Raw genomic sequence first — 22790 nt, 5'->3', positions numbered from 1 at the left:
TTGGTCATGCCGATAACAGTACAACTGGTTAGCTGAACTCGAATGCATTCAAGGAGAAAATGTTACCCACAAAAGTTTTCAGTTTTCTCCCCGGCTGACGAATGGTCATCTTGGCCCTGTCGTTAAACAGGATCTTCAAGGGCATTTCAAGGTCAAGTTGATTTTTTGAAATGGAAACCCCTACTTTTAGCCCCATAAATGAAAAGAGAGTGACATGCGTTCAAAAATGAAAAAATTTTTAATATTTCCAGAAATTTTCAATATTTTCTAAAATTTTCGTAATTTTTTCAGTTTTCAAAAATTTTCAAAGTTATTCCATTATTTTGTATTAGTGTCAATTTTCAAAATTCTTGATGTAGTTAAGTCATTCCATTATTTTGTATTAGTGTCAATTTTTGAGAGTGAACTACTCTTAACAGTTATGTAGATAGCAAATTAGTGCAGAAAAGCTTAATCGTGATTTTTACTTCTTGTAAATCGATAATTATTATTGAAAAAAATCTGTTTCCCTGTTTACTGGTCTGTAACAAATTATTTTGATTTTGATCATGGCTGATTATGGTCCCAACGAAATCGTTGATATGATCATGATTTTGGGAGAAAGTCGAAATAATTATGCAGCAGCTGCCAGACTTTATGCTGAACGCTATCCCAATAGGAGACACCCAAGTAATGTTACTATTCAAACCTTAACTCAGAGAGCTCGAAATGGAGCTTTTGTTCGTCAACGCCGTCATCATGAATACGACGAAAACGATCCTCGTGTTATTACCATTCCAGCGATTATTCATCTTGATCCTCACATTAGTACTCGACAAATAGAAAGAGAAATAGGTATACCTTATCATCCTTATCACATAACATTAACACAACAGTTAACTCCAAATGATATGATTTTGCGAGTACGTTTTTGTCGATGGGCAATACGAATGATTCAACAAGATCAAGACTTTTTCAGGCACGTTCTTTTTTTTAGATGAATCAACATTCAGAAACACTGGAGAATTGAATAGACATAATTGCCATTATTGGTCAGATGAAAATCCTCATTGGTTCAGGCCCGTAGACAATCAACACCGCTGGAGTGTTATGGTCTGGTGTGGAATCATCAATGGCTATTTGATTGGTCCTTATTTCTTTGAAGAGAACGTGAATGGGGTAAACTTTTTGAGATTACTTCGAGACATTTTACCTGAATTACTAGAAAATGTAGACCTAGCCACAAGGCTAAGAATGTGGATCCAATTAGATGGAGCACCACCACATTATGCACGCATTGTTCGTGATTATTTAAACACCCGCTACAATGGCAGGTGGATTGGGCGAGGTGGCCCAGTTGCCTGGCCCCCTCGTTCACCTGACTTAACCCCTCCCGATTTTTACTTATGGGGATATCTTAAGAATGTTGTTTATGCTCAACGGCCAACAACGCGAGATAATATGATCGAACGCATTCATACAGCTTGTGCAGCAATCCCTCGAGATGTTCTACTTAGAACCATAAGACAATTCAGAGCTCGACTTGATCTTTGCATCCAATAAAACGGCGGTAATTTCGAACAATTAATCAATGGTTAACTCCAGTTAACATTCCATAAAAATACCAAAAAAATAACAAAAAGGGAAAAAACAAAAAAAAAAAAATAAAAAAAATACAAAAAAAATAAAACAAAAAACAAAAAATGGGATGCTAAATCCTTTTGACAACCTCCTGGATGGTGCATCCTGGGTTCGGCTGATGTCAAAGGTAATTTCCGCACAAAAGATGATTTGTTTCTAAAATCACATGTTCGAACGTAAAATTTCCCGCTCTTTCCATTTCTGGTGCCAAAAGTAGGGGTTTCTATTTGAAAAAATCGACTTGACCTTCAAATGACCTTGAAGATCACGCTCAATGACATTGTCAAGGTCATCATCAGATAGCCAGGGAAAAATCCTAAAACTTTTACCCGAAACTTTTTTCGCTGGCATGCTTTGCCAACGAGATAATTGAGATTAAAGATTAAAATGACTCACCCTGATATTTTTTTCATCCATAGGCCCGATGCCCGAATCCCGCGTCCCGATTTTTATAACGATTATTCCTGCCATGCCGACGTCTGTAACTCGCAGGCATATAAGTATCTGGCTGCTTATATATTTTTTTTCATCCATAGGCCCGATGCCCGAATCCCGCGTCCCGATTTTTATAACGATTATTCCTGCCATGCCGACGTCTGTAACTCGCAGGCATATAAGTATCTGGCTGCTTATATATTTTTTTCATCCATAGGCCCGATGCCCGAATCCCGCGTCCCGATTTTTATAACGATTATTCCTGCCATGCCGACGTCTGTGACTCGCAGGCATATAAGTATCTGGCTGCTTATATATTTTTTTCATCCATAGGCCCGATGCCCGAATCCCGCGTCCCGATTTTTTCTTCACGATTACAGGCTGCTGCCCGTGGGCCGAGTCTCACTACAAACTTGATGTTTATTAAAATATTAATCACTGAATTTTTTACGTTAGTCATCACTTTTTTCACAATTTTGTTATACAACACTTTTTTTATATTCACTTCATATTAATCACACAATAACACTTCATTATACTATTTACTGTAATAATATAAGGAAGAAAAGGATGTATGGTTAATGAAAAAAATGTGTACTCATTTTTTAATAATATTATCTTTATTTTTCAATTTAAACAACGAATCAATTTAATTAACTGTATCAATACCCTCATGAGTCATCCAATTTAAATATTCTCTAAATATCCACGCACGTATCGCTATTACATTTTGCAATGCACAGTTTTTTACCCATCCTTCTCGATGGTATACGCATACTTCAGACCGTCGAAATCCTGGTATATGCAGTGATGGACAATGCATATCTTCTAAATTATAAACATCATCTAAATATCGCTCTAATATTCTCTTTTTATTTAAACCTTTGCAATTAAACTTTACTCTAACACCATCTCCTCCAATCATCTTGAGCTCTTTAAAAACATCCTGAATATCATTGAATGGTCTAGTTCCCTTATCCCACTCAAGTCCATGATAATTACGCTGCAGCCAACCGTTTTCCCTAGCTTCTTCTGGTGATAATTCATTCCATGCACAAAGTGTTTGAAACACATACACTCTCGGTATTAAGAGTCCATCCACGTCGACTGCAGCAAGTTCTTTAATAATTATATTATTTGCATATTTGAAGCACTGGATATCCACAACAATCTCCATAATTGTGAGTCTAAAAATCATAGAAAAAAACATTATTTAAACAAATTTTTTAATAAAATTCACAATAAAGAATTAAAAATTACACTGGTTGATAACGAGCCATCACGTTGCACTAGACACTATACACAAAATGCACCAATTGACCAGATGAGCGGTTTGCAGCCGATTTTATAGGCAGAGATCAAGGTCAATCCCACCCGTTCGAAAAATTTCATGCACTCACACTCAAGGATATTCGCTACCTCCTACTCTCGCGCGGATCCGAGGTCACCCGCGACCTCCCACTCGACCATTTGCGCTGATTCAAGGTCGCACTCTCGAATTGCGCGCGCATCTAAGGCCAATCTCTGGCTCCTTTCCAACTTGCGGGCCCCCGCTATCACACCGCCAGCTCTCATGCACTATAACGCTCACTCTCACGAAGCCTATAATGTCACATTCTTTTCTCACTTACAGATTTTAATTTTTTAAACTTCTAAATATTTTGCTTATTATTATATAATTTTTTTTTTCACATCTCTACACAGGTGTTTAATTTTTAAATTGAGAATTATGGAAGGAAATGGATAATTGGAATATGAGTATTCAAATTATTATATTACTTAAATACATTTTTGACATATTTATTTTTTCAAAAAAGTATACATTTGTATATTACTTATTATACTATATTATACTATATTCACACTAGTTTTTTTACATCTCCGCTAATAGGATTATATTGAATTATACGATCATGTAAAATTAAACAATAAGCTGTCGTTGCCGGAGCTATGGGTTCTTTAGTTCCAAATTCAATACGAACATCTACAGCAGCTTGTTTCACAGACTCATTTTGTTTTGAGCAATCGATGACAATAAATGGCGTATATTTGATAAAATCACTTTTACTAACTAGCAAATCAGATGGTAAATCTTTGTTTTCATAGTAAGCATTTTGAAATGGTATGAACATTTCATAAAGTAAAGCATATTGATTCTGCTCGATGCCGAGATTTAAGTTACCATATGGGTAGTACTGCGAGTTAAGAAAAAGTTTTACATTGGCGATTTTACAATGATCAAATTGACTTGCATTTTTTAGAGCTATACCTTTTCTGTTTGTCTGAAAGGCTAAAATAACAAATCTTAGCTTCTCTAATTGATTCGACGTTTTTACTGTCCAAATATGTCTTGATGATGCTGGAAGCATTGGATATTCATATAATTCCCATGAACGAAAACTCATAGCAATAGGAATATCCTTTTTAATATGACTGAACAATTGTATTTTACGTTTGTCTGACATAGCAACGTAAGGCATCATCCACTCAATCCGAGTGAGTTCAAACTTATACTCTTCAGCTGATGTACCTGCTGCAGGAGCTGTTTGTATAATAGCATTAATATCATTTCTTGATCTTGTGAGTATAAGTTCATGCTTAACGTTTACAACAATTTTATGATAATCTTCAGCAAATCCTAAAATCATTGATAGCGGGATTGATACGTCAAATTGTCCATTTGCATCGATTATTTTAGCAGTCTCTTCAACATCAAGCCATCCAGCATTGTCTAACAGTTTACTTTGATTTGAACTATATGAGACATAACCTTTTATGACACTGGTTATACCAACATTCTTACACTTATCGATTTCAATAGCGTTAATTTCATAACGAATTTCATCAAATAAATGACATATAGCATTGTTTACCAACTTTGTTGCTGATACGTTTGTATTATCTGATTTTTTTATCTTTCCACAAATATGTAATGAACTTTTTGAAGGCAAAAGACATAAATCTTGATGTTGAATTGATATACGTCTCTCATCACTATTATTAAAATTTAGTGAAGTGTATGGTTGATGAGCATGTATTTCGTAGTGAGCGATGGATTCGTCAAAGACAATCGGTGTCTGTACACTAAGAATCGCTTCCATTTTTTCTCCTATCGTTTAAACGACAACAGCAAATAAGAATACAGCTTATTTGATCTTTTTTAGAGTTTTTCTTCTTTTTCTGACGTGTGCGATCACTTTGAGTCCGAGACTCTTCAGATACTGAGCGTTCTGAGGTGTTAGACCTTTGACTACTTGTCGATGAATAACTTTCTTTTGACATGGTAGTCTGTTTATATAGCCTAAGCCCACCTTTGTGTTATAAACAATGCCCATTACGTGACCTTCTTGATGTGTAGTCTAATAGTGACTACTTCTCCCCGAAGATTTACAAGATCACCGTTCTGATCAACAATACGCAACTGTAAATAGTCAATTATTTTCACTGACACTGGTAAGTAAATTATTTGTTTTGGTACTTCAATAATTTTATATCCCGGCGGCACAGCGGGAAAAAATTCGTGTATGGTATGAACTTTGTTTTGATTGATGTACGCTCCTGATGTTATATTACATTCAACACGTAGAGCATTCACTTTGAGAATGGATACTGGTAAGTCAGATACGTGACTTTTATATGGTTGCAGAACACGTTGTGTAAAACCAAGTAATCTTCCTATGGAATTTAGTGGTTGAAAATAAATCTTATGACTGCAGTATATTTCACTACGTAAGGTATTATTGTTTGGTTTTATGCTAAGCTCTATTTCTTCAGATTCAAGTTGCTTTTTCAGAAAATGTTCAATATCAGATATTTCATAGCTACCAACTGGAAACTCAATAACTTTATTGCCAACATAGAATTTATTTTGTCCAAGGTCAACATTTGGTATAGAGTTGAATGTAAGTAATTCAACAAGTCCAAGAACATAACTTTTGTCTCTATCGAGCTCTATCGGAGGAAAATAATGTGTTTCAAGTACTGATGAAGTATCTGATAAACTGAGAGTCAGAGATTCATTCATCTTGAACACTCAAACGTAACTAAAAATATATGAGGTTTATAACAGCTTATATAGATGATAATTATCAGGATGATCTAATAAATCATTTAAAAACTTGAGACAAAGATGACCACAAGTAAAAGTATTATACTCTTGATAACGTTTATAATTATATTTAATAGTATCAAGGTTAAAATAATTAATTAAATCTATAGGCGGTCGCAAATCACCAAAACTATCGAAGTACAAAACGTTTTTACCATTCTTGCGGTAGGCTACCCAATATGTACCAGGGCCAGTATTATCATCAAAATTTACAATAGCGCTCTCTCCAAAAAGAGGTCCGCTAGCTGGAAGTGCATTTCTCATGAATACTCCTCGAAAGTTAGATGTTTGTAGTTTTTTAGCGAATTTTTTTAGATCATAGTCTGTCAATGGATGCTTAGGCAGCTTTACTTCAACGAAGTTTTTTTTTCCTCGTCGAACTATTTTTTTCTTCTTGACAACCTGTTTTTTCAATAGTATTCCGTATTCAATAGTATTTCCTTTGTGATGAGGTTTTAAATATAAACCTTTTCCAAGTACATGTGCTTCCAGTTTTTTATTATGTCGCTGCTGTTCTTCTAGTTGTTGCTTAGCAGCATTCGCTCTGTTTACGGCTTGCGCTATTCCAGCAGCACCACCAGCTAATAAACCAACTGCGCTTAGTCCGGCAAACAGTGGAATGAGTGCAGGAAGAAAGCCGCGTACTTTTGGAACAGGTAGTATTCTTGGTAAACTCACATTTCGTTTACCACCAGCTTTTTTCATGATAGTGCGAGTTGCTTGAACAGCACTTTCATGATATTTGTAACAGCGTATGCTGCAGCCTTTTCACCCAAACTAGAGTCTGAAGCTTTAACACGTTGCCAAGCTTTTTCAGCCAATACTCGATCTGCAGCGTTCCGAGCATTTATATCTTCACGATTTTTGGAGTATGCAATATCGTGTTCTTTACACGCTGCGTCTAGAGGATTAATGCCAGGATCTCCTCGTGCTAGCCGTTTATATAGCTTTGTGCCTGGACCACAGTATTGATAGCCTGGAATATGCATTTCAAACGGTAACTTATTAATAAATTTATTTATTAAACCTTGACCTTGATGCACGATCATGACTGTTCAATGATTTATACACTACTGGACTTAAGTTATAAAATGTTACTTTTTATAATTTCGTATGTCAGTTACGATTTAGATTTCATACAGTATGGATGTGAAACAACAATCACTCAAACTTTCTGTTATAAATTTTGACACTCTGACAGAGTCAGATCGACGTAAGGGAAAAAGACATGGGGATCTTTTACCAGATAACATCCGAGCAGTTATTTGTGGACCGTCATACTGTGGTAAAACAAATGCTCTGTTATCTCTTATTACACATCCAAATGGATTGAAATTTGAGAATATTTACGTTTATTCAAAGTCTTTGAATCAACCTAAGTATCAGCTATTAAGGAAACTCGTTGAACCTATCGAGGGGATTCAATATCTACCGTTTAGTGAACATGATCTTGTTGTATCGCCAGACAGAGCTCGAGAAAATTCGATAGTGATATTTGATGATATTGCCTGTGAAAAACAAGATAATGTTAAAGCATTTTTTTGCATGGGTAGACATAAGTGTGTAGATTCTTTCTACCTCTGTCAGTCATATGCTCAAGTTCCTAAACATCTTGTACGTTAACCTTTTAATTATATTCCGTCAAGATCATATGAATCTAAAGCATATTTATAATGATCACGTTAATACGGATATGCCATTACAGCGCTTTAAAGATTTCTGTGGATTTTGCTGGACTGATAATCATAGCTTTATTGTAATTAATAAAGATTGTAATATGGAAAATGGAAGATATAGAAAAGGCTTTGATCAATTCATTATAAATATGACAAATTTGAAATAGATCAAACATTTGAATGTAAGACACTAACAGGTCAACATGGCTAATTTTGAAGAGCAAATTGGTATTCTTCAGCAGGTGGAAAAAGCTCGAGAAGCTATCAAACGAAAATATAATAGTTTAAAATTAAGTAAATTAGATGCTGAACACGTGGCAAATCTACTTTTAAACCTATTGTTGAACCACTTGAAAAATTGATTGATATCACAGAAACGCAGAGTAAAGTTTCAAGAAAAAAAGGTATAGTGAAAAAAGAAGAAAACAGCGATGATGGTATTGATGATTATGAATTAAAACAAGAAGAAAGGGAAGTAGTGGACGAAGAAGAAGAAAAACCAGTGTATGTCGATGAAAGCTTAAAAGTAGATACAGTAAAACATACTAATACACTGAGTAGAGGTAATAAAAAAGATTTTGTAATAGATAAATATATTACGATTATAAGAAGAGGTGAGACAAAAGCATTAGATCTAATATATGGTGTACGTAAAAAATCTGATGATTTTTATATTGGAAACACTCCTTTTTCCTACGATAATGAGTTTATTATTCTGGGAAATAAACAGTATAAAAAGAGTCCCGGATTGATTGAATTATTGTTTAAACAAGAACCCGAATCCACTAATATAAATAAAACTGATTATAGATCTGGATATTAGACTATGCTAAAATTGTTAAACAAACTAGTGCACATAAGAAATATTACAAGGAAGAGGAATCAATACGTGATTCAAATTCAAAAATATTCGTCGACTACATTGCAAAAATGTCAGTCATTAAGGATAATAAACGTACGTCTAAAGAAGGTTCAGGTTTACCCCCTCCCTTCAAAATTGCAAGACGTTATGCAAATACTGATTATATATACTGGGATGATCCAAACGAACTTGTTAATCGATTGAGATTATTAATAGCTGAAACATCAGCTGGCAATCAAAACCATGTGAATGAAATTCAGTCTATAATTGAAGAACTCCGTGAAGCTAATATAATCAATTGAAACATCTGATAATCAATTAACTTAGATGAGAGTATAAATAAAAGTAGTTGAGTAGAAAACAAGCTATTTGAACTATGAGTGTTGACCTGTTCGCACTTTATTCTATAATGTCCCCAAGCCAGTGTTTCATTGCTGTCTGGTATCAGGAATCTTTTATCATCGTACGGACTTAGTGCAATTTTTTCTTGCTGTATGGTTTCAACATTATGTAATTTTGATCTAATAACAGATTGCTTTCTTTTCAAAATTCTTTGATTTTGCAAACAGTCTACATAGTCATCAAAACAAATAGTTTTTTTTCACAACTGATGCCTTTTACTTTATGCCTTTGATTTTCTTTACAAAATCCACATTAACAACACGTGTGCCGTACATTTTACTTCTCAATCCAATGAATTCAGTAAGTATATTTCCATTGCATTCATCTTTCATTAGTCCTACAACTTTCTTATTCATACGTGGCATTCCAAAAACATTGTTTTCAGGATAATCTGATGTATCAAATCGTTCAATATTTGATTTAATATCTTCATACAAATCATTACAGGTTACTGCATAAATCAAACTATCAGTGTCTGTGTACAACAACTTACAATTATTTTCATACTTTTTTAACATGTAATCATAATGAAAGCCGTACATAATAGTCTTGGAAATATCCAATACTGACAAACCAATATATAAAGGTTGATTCACATATACACTTGTCTTTCTCATTTCTATAGCAACTAAATTTTCACTAAATATTGCACTGCTATGAAAATTTGGTTTTGAAATGAGAGCTTCCACGCTATATCGTCCTTCCCACTTTGTCATGAGTTTTACATCAACATGCTTACGTACATTCTCCATAGTCTTGCCGTAAACAGCATTATTCATTAGTTTAAAAAGATTTTTTTCAAACTCATTTTTTGCTTTAGCTCTCATAGAACTATTTAAATCTATGTAAGGCTTCAACCATTGAGATTGTTTAAACTTTAACACTCGATGAATTTTAACAAGCTCAAGTCCATTTGCTACAGCCTGTTTTAAAGCTCGATAATGAATAACATAATTGTTTTTATTCATCAAAGTAGCTAATAGTTTTTCTTGCTTGGATCCAGGAGGTTTCATATGCTCTGGGCAGAAAGGTAAATCATTATGTATACTGTGAATGTCCTTAGGATACTTAAGATCTACTTCCAAGATATATCCTTCAAGTGCATCATCGTCTATAGTGTGAACGTTTATATTTGTAAAATCTTGAATCCATTCAAATGCATCATATGATAGAGATTGTGTCACTGCATAACCATAAAGATTATTAGCATCTAAATATATGAGATATACATTATCTTGATCGCATTTATAATGCTCTTTCATATATTTATGATTAGCTTTAGCATATCTATGAGAACATTGACTTAATCCTCCTCTGATACCACGCTCAATAAAAAGTAACATATCAATATTCGTGATCAGTTTCAATTTAAAACCAGTAATTTTAAGCATTGCATCCCAGGTGAAGCCAGGTGTTGTATAATGTGCTGGGTCAAGACCATATACAGTCAAACACTGATCACGAAAATTTTCAAAAACATCAGCTAATAGTAGTATATCTGTTTTCATGTAAAGATCTGAATATTCTCCAAGAGTTGTTATTTCAAACTCTGTCCACACTTTCTGCGCATGAGCATAATCATCTTGCGATACTGTTGAATCTGTGAGTGCACTGAAAAACTTTTCTATAGCAGGCAGCTCAGTTTCATTTAGTTTTTCCATACAATTAATGTATTCGTAGGGAAAAACACCTTTTTTTTTGTCAAAAATTGAAATTTCCTAGCCTCCAAATCTGAGAAAACAGATTTCAGTATTTTAAACTCGTTCAGAAAAGATGCTAATTGATCGAGAGATGATGCCATAAAGCGGAATGAGTCGATGAAACGGAGCTTTATCACACTATTTTCAATATGCTTAGTAAAAGCAATATATTTTTCCTTTATTAAGGGAAGAAGATCAACTTTGCCTGGAAAACAATTAGATATATCTTTGATTATAAAATGAGCATCATACCCACTTAAATTATGAAAAACCACTGGAATTATTCTTGAATCTTGATAGTTCAAATTACATCCAGCATGAGCAGATCCTCGATATTTTGAGGTTAAGTGACAGTGATCATGAACTTTAATTCTACCATCTATCGATTTTTCACAAATATGACAGGTATCTGACTCGTTAAAAGATATTTGTTGCTCTAAACTAACAAGGAAAGGTACCCAACCCGAACTCACCGATTTTGATGATTTTCATATATGTTGTAGAAGATAAAAAAATAAGAGACACGTATTTTTTTTTATCTGCTAATTTTCACTTTTAAGGGGTAAAAACCTCCCCTAAAGTTAACCCCCAAAAAGCGTTTTTTTTAAATATCTCGGCTTAAAATTAATATTTTTCAATGAAACAAATTGGAGGTTATTTCTTACAAAAAGAGCAAGTATTTCATGGTGATTTGAAGAGTAAGGGTAGCATCCCCTATTTTTTAGGGGTTGAAAACATATATTTTTTGGCATAATTTTATAATAAAAATGTTTAAACCGACTAAAAAAAAATTGGAAAAAATGTTTAAACATCCTGAATAACAAAATTTAGTTGACGTCTTCGGTGTTTTCATAAATATTATCCCTAAGGGGGTAAACCACCCCTAACACAAAATAACTGTAAATATGTAATTCAATACATAATATTTCGTAGAAAGTTTGTATATAGAGGTTTTCGAGGTCGCTGATTACAAATCTGTTATCAGATTTTGAAAATTCAAAATGGCGGATCCAATATGGCGGACGGAAATATCGAAAAAAAATTTTATATAATAAAAAAGTTTTAAACGACTAAAAAATTTGGAAAAAATTTGTAAACATCTATAATAAACAAATTAAGTTTTTCGGTTTTTTCATAGATACTTCCCCTTAGGGGGGTAAACCACCCCTAACACAAAATAACTATAAGTATACTTCAATCCATAATATTTTGTAGAAGGTTTGTATATAGGGGTTTTCGAGATCGCTCTTTACAAATCTGATATCAGATTTTAAAAATACAAAATGGCGAAACCAATGTGGTGGACGAAAATGTCGAAAAAAAATTTTAACTTTCAAAAAAACTTGTTTACAAATGTGTGATCTTTGTAGCCTGTACATGTGAACTAAAGAGCCTTAAACCCTAAATCCCTAAAGAACAAATAGGCTAAATGGTTGTGCTTTTTAACCAAACGACTCCAAACCCCTAACCTCCAGACAAGCCGAAGGCCTATGCTTTACCGTAGACATGAGTATAGACATATTACCGATATTTTATTCTATCATTTTGTATGTAACAAATAACGTCTCGTTTTATGTTTCAATCAAAGATTATTTATTTTTCTGCTTTTATAAATTAGCATGATTTTAAAAGTAATTTCATAAATTATAAAGTATTTCATAAATTGCATAATTATATAATTTTATAAATTCAGAAAGTCCACACTTTTTTGCAAATGAAAAAACATAGGTTAATAAAATTAGTTTATCAAACTCTTTTGCGTTTTGTAATAAAATTTAATGTTGTCAAACTTGGGAGTTTTTCATTGTTACAATTATTTCGTAAGCAGAAAGTTTTTTAGATGAATTCTCGAAGTAATGATTATTGTATCTATAGTAAAATATTTACAGTCTGGAATTCCATAATAATACTATTTGCTACGATTTAATGAATTTATCAAAAAATCTAAATTTAATAATAAATATTATTCTAATTATTATTATTATTTTTCATTATCATTGCTATTATCAGTATTACTGTTATTATTGCTATTGCAATTATGCTTATTCTTCTTCTTATTATTATTATTATTATATTACTATGATAATTTTTGTTATTGGTAAAAATACATAAAAGAATATTAATACTCGAACTTCATTTGCAATTAAAGAACACGTTGTTATTGAAAGGGAATTTTATATGCATTCATTAGTTTAATGAATGTTATCGTACATTCAATGATAATTCCACAGATAAATGTCTTTCACTCATAAATGTTGTTGACAATATGTGCGAATCAGTATGTTCTTTTTTTAGATTGTTTTCATCGAGTGTTTACCTCAGCTGCCTGTGTTATTTTTTAGGCAGTGAGTGAGTTTTGTGGGTATTCTAGTTCGATGCCGGAAAGTACGAATAGTACGTCTTTTTGTTTGTCAGTGGTATCATTGTAGAAAATTTTCTTTAGTGATTTTATATAGATTTACATTATTCAATTTCAAAGTGAATACAAGTTGAATAAAACCAAAAATAGAGTTTTCCGAACATCACAAAGTGGAACGAGAATTCTTCTCCAATGCATAAATTAATGATTTGATTCAATTTACATTCACTCGTTTTATTCTGGTAGAAATGTAGCAGTCGTGCCTTACATGCAAAAACACAGCTTGTATAAATTTTACCGCTTGTTTTCATTTTAGATTGAAAAATGAAAATTAATCCGTTAAACGTTCTAAACTTATTATTAGCATACTTTCAAGCGTTAAACATACCAGATAGTGTCACGAATTATCACGAAACAGAGTTGGCCGAAAAAATAAAAGAAATTTTAATAGATGCAACACATGATTTCAACGATGTAGAAATGATTACTGATGACTCTTTGGATTTTCAAGAAGAGTATAAAGACCATAATGCGGAAATAATTGAAGATGAAGTGCAACATCATTTTCCTGATCCGGATATAGCACCAACAAATCAATGTACAGCAGATAATGAAGAACTAGATTTTGAATACAAAAAAAGAGCTGTAGAATTTTGGAGAAGTAGCAAAACGAAGCAAAATTTAAGTCTCAAAACAGTGCAAAACAGATTCAAAAAAGTATCATCTATTAGTCAGCTACGTCGTTGGGCTCATTCAATTAATAAAGGTGGCACGTATAGAGAAAAAGTAGCACAAATTTGTCAGTATACCCTGGATAATTTTCAAGCAGCTCTCGACAGTGGTTCAATTATCCATGATGAAGATATAATTCGTTGGGCCTTACAAGCTAAAAAAGAAATTGGTTTTGATGATATTAGATTCAAAGCTTCTAAACATTGGTTACTCAAATTTAAGCAAGCACACCGAATAGTTTCTAGGAAAATAAATAAGTTCATAACAAGAAAAACACTAGAAAGTAGTGCAGAACTTACGGCTAAAGCTGAAGCATTTATCGATGACGTTAAATCGTGTATACCAAGGATTGGACTCGAAAATTTGTATAATACAGATCAGAGCGGATTTCAGCTAGAAATGCATTCTGGAAGAACATTAGCAGTAGAAGGAGAAAAGCAAGTGCAATGTCTGGTACAGTCAATTTCAGCAACAACGCATAACTATTTATAAGTTATACTATACAGCCACTAATATCAGCTACTGGACAACTGTTGTCACCGCTATTTCTTGTTTTAAAGGAACCAAGTGGCAAGTTTGGCCCTATTGTAGAACAAAACATATTTAGACCAGAAAACGTGTACGTGGAAGCATCCAAATCTGGAAAATTAACAACAAGTAAGGGAACTAATAACAATTTTTACATTGTAATATCGTTGATCAGTTAATTAGTAAGTCGTTTAATTGCAGATCACTTCAAAATCTGGTTGGAAACAATATTTTATCCCTATGTAGGCCATCACTCAATACTATTACTTGATTCTTGGAGTGGTCATTGTGACAAAGTTATAGAAGAAACAATGCCACAAAATAAAATTATTAACATAAAAAAAATTCCAACTGGAACCACAGGAAAAATACAACCACTTGATGTCTATGGATTCCGTATTTGGAAAAACTTTGTCCGAACATTTTCTGATAATGTAATGTTAATGGATCATGATATGAATTTACATGTGAGAAATAATATAATTAAACTTCAATCATTGGTTCACAACCAACTGTCTTCACCGAGATATATAGTTTTGTTTAAATATTCCTGGTATAAAAGCGGTTACGTCAATGAAAAACCAGATAAATTTGATAGTCCTATAGATTTCAGTTTTGGAAAGTCTTGTGCAACACATTGTGAAATAGAAGGGTGCACAAACATTGCAATTGTACGATGTGGTTGGTGCAAAAAAGCATTGTGCTTTAAACACTTTTATGAGGACTACCATTATTGTAAAAACATCGTAAAATAATATATTTTATGCTCAATACAAAAAATGCACTATGGCAAAAGATAAAAGATTGTAGATTATTATTATACTCTAATATTATAAACAAAAATACATTATAAGTTGAATTTACAATAAAGGAATTTCAATAACATTCTGATAACAATTTCTACGGAAATTATAAAACTGCTTCACACACAGAATTTTCTTGTTTACAAATTTAGGAATTTGAGGTGGTTTGGTTAAAAAGCACATCCATTTAGCCTATTTGTTCTTTAGGGGTTTAGGGTTTAAGGCTCTTTAGTTCACATGTACAGGCTACAAAGATCACACATTTATAACAAGTTTTTATGAAAGTTAAAATTTTTTTTCGACATTTTCGTCCACCACATTGGTTCAGCCATTTTGAATTTTCAAAATCTGATATCAGATTTGCAAAGAGCGATCTCGAAAACCCTTATATACAAACCTTCTACAAAATATTATGGATTGAAGTATACTTATAGTTATTTTGTGTTAGGGGTGGTTTACCCCCTAAAGAGTAGTATCTATGAAAAAATCGAAAAACTTAATTTGTTTATTATAGATGTTTACAAATTTTTTCCAATTTTTTTAGTCGTTTAAAACTTTTTTATTATATAAAATTTTTTTTCGATATTTCCGTTCGCCATATTGGTTCCGCCATTTTGAATTTTCAAAATCTGATAACAGATTTGTAATCAGCGACCTTGAAAACCTCTATATACAAACTTTCTACGAAATATTATGTATTGAATTACATATTTACAGTTATTTTGTGTTAGGGGTGGTTTACCCCCTTAGGGATAATATTTATGAAAACACCGAAAGACGTCAACTAAATTTTGTTATTAAGGATGTTTAAACATTTTTTCCAATTTTTTTTAGTCGGTTTAAACATTTTTATTATAAAATTATGCCAAAAAATATATGTTTTCAACCCCTAAAAAATAGGGGATGCTACCCTTACTCTTCAAATCACCATGAAATACTTGCTCTTTTTGTAAGAAGTAACCTCCAATTTGTTTCATTGAAAAATATTAATTTTAAGCCGAGATATTAAAAAAAAACGCTTTTTGGGGGTTAACTTTAGGGGAGGTTTTTACCCCTTAAAAGTGAAAATTAGCCGATAAAAAAAAATACGTGTTTCTTATTTTTTTTATGTTCTACAACATATATGAAAATCATCAAAATCGGTGAGTTCGGGTTGGGTACCTTTCCTTGTAAGATTTTCCATTGGTATAGGATTTCCATATATATTATCTATTTGTTCAGCTATCAATTTCAATTCCTTAGCAAACCACAATGCTGGTTCTTCTCCTCGATAACTGCTAAATCGAGATGAAGAATCATCATAACTGCATTTCAAGAAATATCCAATACTAAACATATCATGTTTTTGATATGCTGTAGTATTCTTTGGTTCATCTTCTTCTTCATCATCTTCTGACTCATTAATCGGTATTAATAAACATTCACAATCTGCATAGATAACAAATGGTATTTTTTCTTTAAATCTATCATTTTTAAAGGTTATGATATCATTACCAACTTTTGGTAATTTAACCTTGCAATCATTAATCAGCTTACATTGCTGCAGATGTGCTTCTAAATATTGTTGAGTTGTATAAATTTAGGTAATGGTATATATGAACTACCACCTCGCATTGCGTTTAAATTGTTCATATTTAGTTGAATATTGATAATTGAATCTAATGTCCAGCCGGAATCCTTATCTTGAAATTCTTCAATCGCATTTAAAAGAGGTAGTTTAACGTTCTCAATAAACCACTGTTTTAATGAAGTTGATAAGAAAATTTCTGCATTAGATGTACTAAAATTTTTCACCTCAATTATATCACCTTCAGCACTTAACTTTTTAAACTTACACGATAAAACAGTATTTATTTTTAAAGCGTTTCCACACTTTTTTAAAATGTTCTTTATACGTCTTGTAAAAAGCTGAGATGAGTCATCTAAAAATGCACTAATATCGATATGCTCAATATTAGCAATAACGCTTGTACGCATGCGATTTTTAAAAGCACTATCTAAATTAATCCATTGTATACGTTGGCTCAAACTTTGTGTGAGTGTTCCACCTTTTTTAACTACTAAAGTATGAAGTTCCACCTTTTTTAACTACTAAAGTATGAAGTTTCACGCGAATACACTCCACTCTTGCTGTAATGTGTAAAACACTTTGCTTTTGCTGCACTGTTAGACTGCTATTATTCAAGACTTTTCGCAAAGTTTTGAGAGCAAGCTTGTAATGTTTTTTCCATCGATCAAATACCTCTTTTGGATTATGAGACTTTAGAAGCTTAGCTGCTTCTTCTAAAAACTTTAAGTAAGTAACACATTCGTCAACTAATGTCGTCATGATTTTCTTTTTTGTGTACACGAGAGAAAAAAAAGTGACTTTGCGAAGCTGTAGCGCTCCTTATATTCCATGTTATTCAAGGTCAAAGTATGATAGTGGGGGATTAATTCAAGGTTATTGTAACAAGTCTGTGGGGATAAATTGAAGGTCATTATAGAAGTTAGTAAAAGGGATTCTTACAAGGTTATTGATACGAATTCATAAAAGAGTATGCCTGTATGACTGCTACCAACTTAGCAGAAGACTGCAGCGCCTAAACTAATATCATTTAAACTAATAATTAGACATTTATAGTATTTAGCAACTACGGTTTGAATCTATAATAAATCAACTTTTTCAAACAATTATAATTTTCAACAAGAAATTATCAAAGATTTTAGATTTTAGATCACAGTAATTAGATTTTTTTATGATTAGCTTTTTATATTATAAAAAATTATGAATAGTAACAAATAAGAACAGATTGTTTGAATATATAATTTCTTTTGATTTTAATATATAAAAACATACAAAAAGTATAATGAAGTTTATATAATATCAATTTAAAATTATGCTAAATAAATTATTTAATTAATATGGCACTTTAGTAGAAAAATGATATAAACTTAAATGACAACTTTAAAAATTATAAAATTATTTAATTAAATCTTTACACACACACACACAGATCAACTTTTCTTTTAAAATTTTATGAATTCGGCCATATCATTTTTTATGGCTTCAATTGCCCTTCGTGATGATGATGATTTTGTTGAAGACGATGATGACCTCGACGACGATACGACGACGACGACCTCGACGACGATGACGATGATGCCGACGAAGATGATGAGTTTGTTGACACTCTGCTACGTGCGACGCTGTGCCTCCCAACACAGGTGCGCAACACCTAGAGCCTCGCATGCACTAGGATTTTTCTAAACGTAGGATTTGACCGCGATCATCACGTTTGGGAGAACGCTAGGGAGAGGGGAAAATGATCACACACAATGGTTAAGTTTTATTGCACATGTATTTCGCCCAGCCCTTCCCTACAACTGACGGCTGACTCTCTCTCTCTCTCTCTCTCTCTCTCTCTCTCTCTCTCGCGCGCGGGCTATGCCTCCCGCTTGTGGCAAGCCCGACCTGCTGCAGCCGCGCAGCTATAGGGTTTTCTCTTGCGCTGTCTCTATCTCACGCACACGCGTCTCCTCGCACTGTTCTCTCTCTCCCTCTCTCTCTCTCTCTCTCTCTCTCGCGTGCGCTGGCCAGACGCCTCGCGCAGAAGACGTCTTGGTGTGCGCCCGCACTGCACACCAACACCCTGGTCTCTCGAGTTCTCTCTCTCTAGTGTGCCCGCCCGACACTCGCCTCACTCTCGGATCTCTCTCTCTCTCTATCTCTCTCTTTCTCTCTCTTTCTCTCTCTCTCTCTCTCTCTCTCTCTCTCTCTATCTCTAATACTTTCTTACTCGCTCTCTCCCTGGTGGACGTCCGTCGGTGCTCCCGCCGGCGCCTCCCTTACTCTCGTGGACCTGGTGACGGCTAGCTTCCTCGGCTCTCCCACGCCAAGGCTGCTGGTTGCTCTGGTCCTCCGGACAATGATGGCGGACTGGCTAGCTTCCTTCCTCTCGTGCGGATGATTGCTGGTTCGTCCGGGCGTCGGCACTTGCTCGTGCCAACGCGCTGCACCTATGACTCTCTCACACTCTCGCACAACCTCGGGAGACTCTCCCAATTCTTCTCGTAACAGAGGAGGCCACGTATCTCTCTCGCACGTCGACGTACTCCGTCGACAGTCGTGAGAGAACTCCCCGATTTCCCGCTCGTTCTCGCGCTCACTCTCCACTCGCGCTCGTCGGGCCCGCGCATCTTCCTCGCGCCTGATTGGCTGGCAGTCCGCGCGGATAGCGAGTCGCACATCAGCGCCCACTGATTGGCTCGCGACATGCGGAGGACCAATCAGCGCGCGCGCCGTCGAGGCTCACTCTCGCACCAACGATGCTCACTCTCGCGCTAACGTGGACGGTTAGCCGGCCCGTTCCTCGAACTCGAGGTCAGGCTGGCACCGACAACAACAATCCAACTCGCTTGTTTCTTCCGCGCACTCAGAGCTTGGCCGCATCGAACGAGATTCCTCGTATCGACGCGGCTGCGACGTTTGCAACGTCGCATACGTTTTTTAGGAATTTCGTAAGGTGGACTTACAATGGGAATAGGTATAAGGGCAGGGATTTGTTTTTTAGGAGTAAAAAATTTCTCCTCTTTTTCATCGTCTGAAAAATCGGATGAACTGCTTATAGGTGAGCAGCCGGCTATCAATAATTATTTTTTATTATTAGGAAGAAGAATATTTATAGGAGAGCTTTTTGTTACTGGTTTTGATAGAAATTGTTTTTTATTAAAAGGAAGAGGAATGTTTACTGGGATTATTGACTTTAATATTGGCTTACGGGGGTTTGTTAGTGCGTTATATAAAATCGGGGAGGATAATGTTGGTGTTATATATGAAGGTGTTATTGGGACGGAGGGATTTGGACAAGATTCAGACTTCGATAATGAACATGGCTCCGGAGCGGATGGTGTAGGGAGTGACTTCAATATCTCATCATATTCCTTGGTTTCATCTATACTAATCTGAAAAAATACATGAAGTTTAAATATTGTTCAACAGTAAAAGAAATAATGTGTTGAAAGCAAAGAAAAAGTTTACTTACTCCAACAGGCATTTTTGATACACCATTATAATATTCGAGATCAAACGTTGAGAAAAGTATCTCATCATCGATACTCATATAATTATTTACTTGAACAAACTGCGGTGAATAAGGTATGGTGGTGGCATTTGTAGGTGAATACTGCTGTTCCTGTAAAAAATAAAAACGAAAAAGCTTATTAATGTTATCGATAACTAAGATATATAAAGACATGATGATAAAGAGAAAATAATAACGTAATAATCCAAATACTCATAAATATATATAAATACATAATAATAAAGAGAAAATGTGTAATACCTGATGATGTTGTTCAAGAGCCTGCTTCGACCGCGGCTCCAGCTGCAACTCTGATTGTACATCGAGCTTCGATTGTAGATCTATCTGCGGCTCTGACTTTAGATCGGGCTGCAGCTCTGACTGTAGACCAAGCTTCTGCTCCGACTGTAGATCGAGCTGCGGCTCTTCAAGTGGCTCTTGCAGCTCTTGCACCTATAAAATAAAAAATATGAATAAGTCAATCAAATTCCACGTACACGCGCGTACTCGTACACACGTACAAATGCACACACGCATACATACACACATGCATGTACACACACGCATATACACGTACACGCATACACACGTATACACATACGCACGCAGGCACACACGAACACATACATACACATAGACGCACGCAAGCACAAAACATGTATACACACATACGCACGCAGGCACGCACATATATATAAACACAAATAGATGCACGCACGCACAAAACACGTATACACACATACACATGCAGGCACGCACACATATAAACACACACATAGACGCACGCACGCACTCACACACACGATTTGTACCGCGACATATACACTCATACTGTTTAAAATTAAAATCATAATATAACACTTTACCTGTCTTTCACCTGTATTTGGAACAACGGGGTCTTCGTATAAAGGAACAAACTTTAATGTTAAGTTGCGAGCAAACGAAGGTAATGGTAAATCGCAAGGTGTTTTCGGCTTTTTCGTGCGCCTCGGATCTGGTCGCACTTCTCTCACAATTACTTCACCACTCTTTACCTCCTGATAGATTGTTGTATTATCGATCGATACAACTATCGTTGGAGACATATTCTTTGTTTCGGAACTCATTTTTTTTCACTTTTCCTCTGCTTCCTCTATCGCTGTAGACACACAACTGCAGTACGCGTTTGCTGCACAACACTAGCCCACCGGCAATCTCAAGTGGGTGAAAATGTTATTGCCTAGAGTTTTTAAGGAAATCCTACTCGCGCACAATGCCCTATTCACACTGCAGCAAAATGACACATACCGAAAAAATGCATTAGAAATAAGCGTCTTTTTTTAAACTATTGTAACACTACTGCTACATACCGAAAAAATGCACTAGAAATAAGCGTTTTTTTTTTAAACTATTGTAACACTACTGCAGAAAAAAACGCTCAATCATCCCTGCATAACCATTATCTTCATTACTGGAATCATTAGTATAGCTAAAACCGCCACAATTAGCAGCATCTGGTGAATCCGGCGTATCCGCTTCATCATCCACCTGAAATAGAAAATTTATACAAAAATATTCATTAAATTATTAATTATATTAATACATACACTACATTCACACATACACATCTGCGCGCGCATATTCTCGCATGCACGAACGCGTAAAACACATACACGTTAATGTTAATACCTGGTGCTGTTGCTGTTGTTGTAGCTGCTGAAGCTGTTGCTGAAGCTGTTGAATCTGTTGCAGAAGCTGCTGCTGCTGCTGTTGATTCTGATTCGCAGCAAATGATGGTAGTTGCAAATTTAACGGTGTTCCAGCTTGCTTTTTACACACGTCCTTCGGTTCAGAACTCATTTTTTTTTCACTCTGCGCTTTTTTCCTCTGCTTCCTCTAACGCTGTAGACACACAAATGCAGTACGCGTTTGCTACAGCGCACTATTCGGCTGGCTAACTCAAGTGGACGCAGAGTTTTAGAGGGAATTCGAGTCGCGTACAATGTTCCATTTATGCTCCAGCAAAATCACTACTACCCGTTTTTACAGAATGTCTTGCACAATTAGTTTAAAATTTAATTTTCACTCGTTTTTTCTATCAAACGTTTCATTAAAAAAATTTTACAATATCATACATCTTATGATATTCATTAAAAATGCGGTCACTTATAATTTTTTCACTACACTTTCATTCACATAATCACATCACAAAAATTATTACAATGAGATAAACAAACCACGATCACGTGTGCGCGTAGGCGCGCTCCGTACAACTTATATACGCAAGTTCAAGGTTAGCGCACACATAAAAGAGGGATTCGCGGCCTTGATTGCGCGCGCATTTGATTCACGCGAAAAGAGGGGGAGGTGGCGTGCGGCCTTCGCCGTTGCGAACGCTGGAGGTGGCGAATGACGCGAGAGCGGGGAGCCGTGAGTGACCTCGGATGAGTGCGTGAGTAGGAGGTGGCGGGTGACCTCGCGCGAGAGTGGGAGGTGTCCTTCACTGCGCGCGCATAAGATTCG

The 22790-nt window shown here is 34.9% G+C and overlaps 2 protein-coding genes across 2 annotated transcripts in view; one reads left to right on the top strand and one right to left on the bottom strand.

Moving 5' to 3' along the window:
• The window catches only part of LOC107981889, a 1212633-nt gene that overhangs the window by 498340 nt on the left and 691503 nt on the right, over positions 1 to 22790 (top strand). The gene's annotated exons all lie outside the window — the stretch shown is intronic.
• On the bottom strand, positions 3915 to 5156 carry LOC103318158. Its single transcript, XM_008219750.1, has one exon. It carries the CDS (start codon positions 5154 to 5156, stop codon positions 3915 to 3917), a length of 1242 nt encoding a protein of 413 aa, XP_008217972.1.

The sequence above is a fragment of the Nasonia vitripennis genome (assembly GCF_009193385.2).
Source record: "Nasonia vitripennis strain AsymCx chromosome 2 unlocalized genomic scaffold, Nvit_psr_1.1 chr2_random0004, whole genome shotgun sequence".
Taxonomy (NCBI): Eukaryota; Metazoa; Arthropoda; class Insecta; order Hymenoptera; family Pteromalidae; genus Nasonia; species Nasonia vitripennis.
The sequence above is the reverse complement of the archived record's forward strand: the minus strand, read 5'-3'. Positions and strand labels throughout refer to the sequence as shown.